Source organism: Rhinopithecus roxellana, chromosome 6 (assembly GCF_007565055.1).
Source record: "Rhinopithecus roxellana isolate Shanxi Qingling chromosome 6, ASM756505v1, whole genome shotgun sequence".
Lineage (NCBI taxonomy): Eukaryota > Metazoa > Chordata > Mammalia > Primates > Cercopithecidae > Rhinopithecus > Rhinopithecus roxellana.
In genome coordinates, this window is record NC_044554.1 from 135619815 (window position 1) to 135626374 (window position 6560).

The 6560-nt window shown below is 44.8% G+C and overlaps 1 protein-coding gene across 2 annotated transcripts in view; it reads left to right on the plus strand.

The window, feature by feature from the left end:
* Positions 1-3693, plus strand: part of TMEM248 (transmembrane protein 248) — a 35794-nt gene extending 32101 nt beyond the window's left edge. For both annotated transcript variants that reach the window (XM_030932671.1, XM_030932672.1), the window contains exons 6-7: positions 774-917; positions 3038-3693. In XM_030932671.1, the coding sequence (XP_030788531.1) occupies positions 774-917; positions 3038-3058 (165 nt within the window). In that variant the 3' untranslated portion in view covers positions 3059-3693. The remainder of the gene's footprint in view (positions 1-773; positions 918-3037) is intronic.
* The last annotated feature ends 2867 nt before the right edge of the window (positions 3694-6560 follow it).

The following is a 6560-nucleotide window of genomic DNA, read 5'->3' on the forward strand; positions in this document are numbered from 1 at the left end:
CTGAGGCCCTTCATGCCTGACCAAGGGCACTCCCTGCCTGTGTTTGGGGCTTGGGGGTTGGTAAGGCAATGTGTTGAGAAGACTGAGCTGCCCCGCTATGTTGTAAGTGACCTGCGGGGAGTCCAGGGCTGACCTGAGGCCTGGAGATACTAGAGGGTAAAGGAATGGAAGCATGTCTGGGGTCCCTCTAGTAACTTGCAGGGCCTGGGGATTGACTGCATGTAGGAGGTCAAAGGGCAGTGAATCAAGGATGAACTCAGCATTTTCATCCAGGGACGTAGAGAAAAGCAGGAGGAGGGAGGCGACCCTGGGGAGAGGTGAGGGGCCGAGGCCTTCCTGGTGGTGGCATAGCCAGTAGTGAGGAATGCAGCCTCAGCTGTCAGCCATGCAACCTGAGGGCAGTCCCATGACAAGGATGTGTCCAGAAAGGAGTGGGGCTTAAAGACAGAGTGTCTGCAGCCTTTGCAGGGGAGAAGCCTGCTGGAGGGGCAGGGTTCAGGCAGTGTGGGGGTGCAGAAGACAGGTCAGAGGACAGCCCTAGGGCTAGGAAAGTGTGGGTGCTCTCCAACAGAGGCTCGGGAGCACCATGTCTTCACTTAATGAGATCCAGCTTTGGTCACTTAGGAGACAAAATGAGAAACCTCCTGTTGCAGCTTAAGAAGAAAAGTTGTGGCAAGTCTGGAGGTTGTCAGTCCTGTCTCTCAAAACCCAGCATTAAAACCTTTCAGTCACTCAGAGCAGATGTTTCTGATTTTTTTCTCTTCTTTATTTAGGATGACCGTTCATTAATAAATTTGCATCTCATGCACACCAGTTACTTCCTCTTTGTGATGGTGATAACGATGTTTTGCTATGCTGTTATCAAGGGCAGACCCAGCAAATTGCGTCAGAGCAATCCTGAATTTTGTCCCGAGAAGGTGAGCTGTGGATGGGGTCCAGGCCAGCATTTTGCCAGAGGTCTCTGTATACAGAAAGTCCCAGTTATCCTTACTCCATTTATTGTGGGTGGCACCTTTCATCCAAAGAAATGACAGTTATCCCTCAATATCCGAGGAGGATTGGTTCCAGGACCCTGGTGGATACCAAAATTCATGAATGTCCAAATCCCTTCTGTAAAATGGTACAATATTTGCATATGACCTCTGCACATTCTCTGTAACTTTTTTTTTTTTTTTTGAAGATGGAGTCTCGCTCTGTCGCCCAGGCTGGAGTGCAATGGCACTATCTCGGCTCACTGCAGCCTCCGCCTCCCGGGCTCAAGCAGTTCTCCTACCCCAGCCTCCTGAGTAGCTGGGATTACAGTCGCATGCCACCACGCCCCACTAATTTTTTGCATTTTTAGTAGAGACAGGGTCTCACCATGTTGGCCAGGTTGGTCTCAAATTCCTGACCTCAAGTGATCCACCCGCCTTGGCCTCCCAAAGTGCTAGAATTATAGGTGTGAGCCACTGGGCCCGGCTCATCCTCTGTAACTTTAATCTCTAGATTACTTTTTTTTTTTTGAGACAGTTTTGCTCTGTCACCAAGGCTGGAGTGCAGTGGCATGATCTCGGTTTACTGCAACCTCTGCCTCCTGGGCTCAAGTGATTCTCCTGCCTCAGCCTTGAGAGTAGCTGGGATTACAGGCATACGCCACCACACTCAGCTAATTTTTGTATTTTTAGTAGAGACAAGGTTTCACCATGTTGGCCTAGGTAGTCTCGAACTGCTGATGTCAAGTGATCCACCTGCCTTGGCATCCCACAGTGCTGGGATCACAGGCGTGAGCCACTGTGCCCAGCTTCTTTGTTACTTATAATACCTAATACAATGTAAATACTATGTAAATAGTTATTACAGTGTATTTTAAAAACTTGTATTATTTTTATTGTTGTATTCATATGTATTGGTTTTTTTCTTTTGAGTATTTTTGCTGTTTTTATTTATTTATTTATTTTTTTTGAGGCAGGGTCTCGCTTTGTCACCCAGGCTGGAGTGGTGTGGTGCGATCATAGCTCATAACACAATCATAGCTCACTGCAGCCTTGAACTCCCAGGCTCAGGTGATCCTCAGCCTCCTGAGTAGCTGGGACCACAGGCATGCATCACCACACCTGCTTAATTTTTGTATTTTTTGAAAAGATGGAGTTTCGCCACGTTGCCCAGACTGGTCTTGAATTCCTGAGCTCAAGTGATCCACCCACCTTGACCTCTCAAAGATTACAGGTGATTACAGGTGTGAGCCACCATGCCCAGCCCTCTTTTGTGTATTTTTGGTTGAATCTGTGGATATGAAACCCACAATTACAGAAGGCCAACTGTAGTTTCTGTCTTCATTAGAAGTCTTTACCCTCAACCTAAATTATGGTGTTGGATTTTTAATCATATACCCAAACCTCCATCACCATTATAGGGAGTGACTTGGCAGTTGTTCTCAAGTCTCCACTGGAGCACTACTGACCCTGTGTAGCTGCCTCCTCTGTAGTTCCATCAGCATAAGAAGTCTTCTAACAGAATGCTTATCAAGGTTTAAAGATAGTTACCTCAGCTGGGTGCACCTGTAATCCCAGGACTTTTGGGAGACTGAGGCAGGAGGATCACTTGAGCCTGGGAGTTCAAGACCAGCTTGGGCAACATGGTGAGATCCCATCTCTACTAAAAGTTAAAAAATTAGCCACATGTAATGGTGCATGCCTGTATTCCAAGCTACTGGGGAGGTTGAGGTAGGAGGGTTGCTTGAGCCTAGGAGTTGGAAACTGTAGTAACCTATGAGTGTACCACTGCACTCCAGCCTGGACAACAGAGCAAGACTGTGTCTCAAAAAAACAAAAACCAGTTAATTCTGTCTCCGCACAGTGGTTCCAGATGGGCTGCATCTTGCAGGAGACTTTGAGATTTCTAGTAATTTCTTCCTAGGTGAGATTTTCTTCTTAGGGATTTAGTAACTTCACTGCCTGGTTGATATGTGCAATCAGTGTGGCGTCCTGGTCTTTGGGTAGAGGCTGAGTTAACCTGGGCTTCCCTTTTTGACTGATTTCCCTGGCTTGGTGTCTTCCAGGTGGCTTTGGCTGAAGCCTAATTCCACAGCTCCTTGTTTTCTGAGAGAGACTGAGAGAACCATAATCCTTGCCTGCTGAACCCAGCCTGGGCCTGGACGCTCTGTGAATACATTATCTTGCGATGTTGGGTTATTCCAGCCAAAGACATTTCAAGTGCCTGTAACTGATTTGTACATATTTATAAAAATCTATTCAGAAATTGGTCCAATAATGCACGTGCTTTGCCCTGGGTGCAGCCAGAGCCCTTCAGTCCCACCTTGGACTTGAGGACCTACCTGATGGGATGTTTCCACATGTCTCTAGAGAAGGATTTCCTGGATCTAGCTGCGTTGGAGCTGGTCATGACGATGTTTTCACTAAGGTCACGGGCGCGTTGCGTCACTGGTGGGGCTGAAGTTTGGTTTGGTTCTTGTTTCGGCCCAGTATGTAGAGAACGTTTGAAACAGTCTGCACCTTTGATACAGTATTGCATTTCCAAAGCCACCAATCCATTTTGTGGATTTTATGTGTCTGTGGCTTAATCGTAGTAACAACAATAATACCTTTTTCTCCATTTTGCTTGCAGGAAACATACCTAAGTTTTTTTTGTTTGTTTTTTGTTTTTTTGTTTTTTTCCTTTATAAAGAAAAAATAAAATAGTCTCATTTTAATACTACTCTAGTTAGGACAGACTTGTGCTTTTATCCTGAGTAAAATGTTAAACATTTAAGTCACGTACATGATAAAAATCTAAGTTTCATTTTCCACATGGATGACCAGGAACCTGGTCTCGTTGGAGTTGGCACAGAAGGTTCTACTGTCTTCTCGGCCGCTCTTGTCCCTCCCTTCTGTTGTCAAAGTTAAAGCAGCCTCTTCACTCAAAAGGGCTTCAAAATGTAAGTGGCTCTAGAGTTAGTGACCATTTGCTGTTCTGCTTTCTGGAATGCAGATGACAGTATGGAAAGAAAGAATAATGATTTGGTCTAATAGGAAAGGATTTCTTTCTTTCTTTCTTTCTTTCTTTCTTTCTTTCTTTCTTTCTTTCTTTCTTTCTTTCTTTCAAGAGTGGGTGGATTTCTCCTTTTTTTTGCTTTTTTTTTTTTTTTTTTTTTTTTTTTTTTTTTTTTTTTTTTTTTTTTTTTTTTTTTTTTTTTTGAGACGGAGTCTCGCTCTGTCACCCAGGCTGGAGTGCTGTGGCCGGATCTCAGCTCACTGCAAGCTCCGCCTCCCGGGTTCACGCCATTCTCCTGCCTCAGCCTCCCGAGTAGCTGGGACTACAGGCGCCGCCACCTCGCCCGGCTAGTTTTTTGTATTTTTTAGTAGAGACGGGGTTTCACCGTGTTAGCCAGGATGGTCTCGATCTCCTGACCTCGTGATCCGCCCGTCTCGGCCTCCCAAAGTGCTGGGATTACAGGCTTGAGCCACCGCGCCCGGCCTTTTTTTTGCTTTTTATGTGACTAACATATCTTCAGAAGGAAAATGGCAACTAATACATCAGGAAGATTATGAAAACAGTGCCTGTGAAGTTTGAAGGAATGCAATTCTAATTTGCCATTTATCAGAAAAATACCAAAAGCATTTTTCTTGTAACTTTTTTCTTTTCTTTTTTCTTTTTTTTTTTTTTTTGAGACAGGGTCTTGCTCTGTCCCTCAGGCTGGAGCATAGCTCAGTGCAGCCTCCAGCTCCTGGGCTCAAGCAATCCTCCCACTTTAGCCTCCTGAGTAGCTGGGACTACAGGCGTGTGCCACCACGCCTGGCTAGTTTTTAAATTTTTTTGTAGAGACGGGGTCTCCCTCTGTTGCCCAGGCTGGTCTGGAACTCCTAGCTTCAAATGATCCTCTCACCTTGGCCTCCCCAAATCCTGGGATTCCGGGTGTCAGCTACCACACTTGGCCCTCTTATAACGTTTTGTTTGATTGTCTAGTTCTTCTGTCTCTTTTTCCTTCTAATCCTTATTCATTTAAGCAAAATTGTACGTTCTCTTTTTCAGTCCTTTCATGTTGTATTCTTACTGTTTTTCTTAATAACTTTTTGCCTTAATAGCTCATTGTCACTAATAACTTCTGTGTTCTCCCAGGCCATGTTATAACAGAAGGGTACTGAAAACCTTGGACATGACCATGAGTACTTCCTTTCCTTCACTCTAGGTTTGTAGTCTGTTTTAAATTAGGATTAGTTCCTGCATTCTGAAATACATTGGCTTAGAACATTTTATCCCAGGCATTTTTGAATGGAAAACAGTTGCGGGCTTTTATTGAAGATTGTTAAAATAATCACCATAGTAACTTGATATGTTAGTATTCCTGTTTTTCCTTTTCGTATGTTTCAAGCGCAGTAATCATACTTGTCTATCCAGTTTCTTTGTATGATACGAGTTGCTTACACGATGCATGGCTCGCTTATTAATTTAGTTTTCTCCTTAGAGACTTTGAGACCCTTAGGACACAAGATTGAGAAAGAGCCCTGTGGTTTGGCTCTAGAAACGCTGTTATCATTAGGACCATCAGATTTTAGATTAAGCTGCTATTGAATTAATAAAATCCCAATGAAGCAGAGTTATAGGGATAGATTTATAGCTGGCAGAGTGGTATCAAAGGAGAAAGACAGTGAAAAAGCCAATTTCACTGGTTCGTTCAGTCCAGCTCATTGCTAATATTAGTTACCCTTGTTTTAATGACAGTGTGGCTGGAATCTGTAGCCAGGGGAGGGGCGACACCGTTAGATGTGAGGAAAGGAAGTGCCAAAAATGCCTGGACAGATGGCTTGTCCTGAGCCCAGGACACACACTTTAAAATCCCAGCATTCACCTAAGCAAGTACTTCTCAAAGATCTTACAGAAACACAGAGTCAATCAGTTTTATAAAGGAAGGCTGCAGGGAGAGAGGAGGCCTGGGGGCCTGGGTGAAGAGGCCTAGGACCTGAAGAGAATCCAGCGAGTCTCAGGAAGCTCAGGGGACCTGTCACCATCTGAGCACTTCCCAGGCTCAATGCTCAGCCGGAGTTTGCTGGTGGACCTCAGGATTTGAAGTGTGCGACAGACAGGGTGCTCTTGCTGTTCAGGGCGGCCCCATGCAGGAGCACTAGCTCACCCTCAGGCATCTCGGACTGGAGGGCCAGCAGAAGGTCAGCAACTTACTCTTAAAATGATTGTTTCAGATCATATTGATCTCTTTCCTTTTTCCTTTTGTCCTTTCACTGTATGACTTGAATCAGTTTTGATTCTATTTGTAAGTGTTTCTTGTCATGAGGCACCTGCCGTGTCTGTTGCGTTTTCCTCGGCAACGTGTAGGGCTTCAGCTTCCCGGGTTTTCACCCCTCCTGCAGGCACTGTGGGGTCCTGAGGGCCAGCGGGTCCATTTCACCTCTTGCTGCATGATGGTCAGTAGCTGATCTGTTACGGCATTCACTTCCAGATTAATTTTCCGTGTTTGAAGTATGTGCATATGTGCTTTACAGAATAAAACATCTGAATTTATTTGCTCTGCGTCTTCTTCCTCCAACTGGATGGTGTTTTGTTTTGTTTTTGTTTTTGTTTTTGTTTTT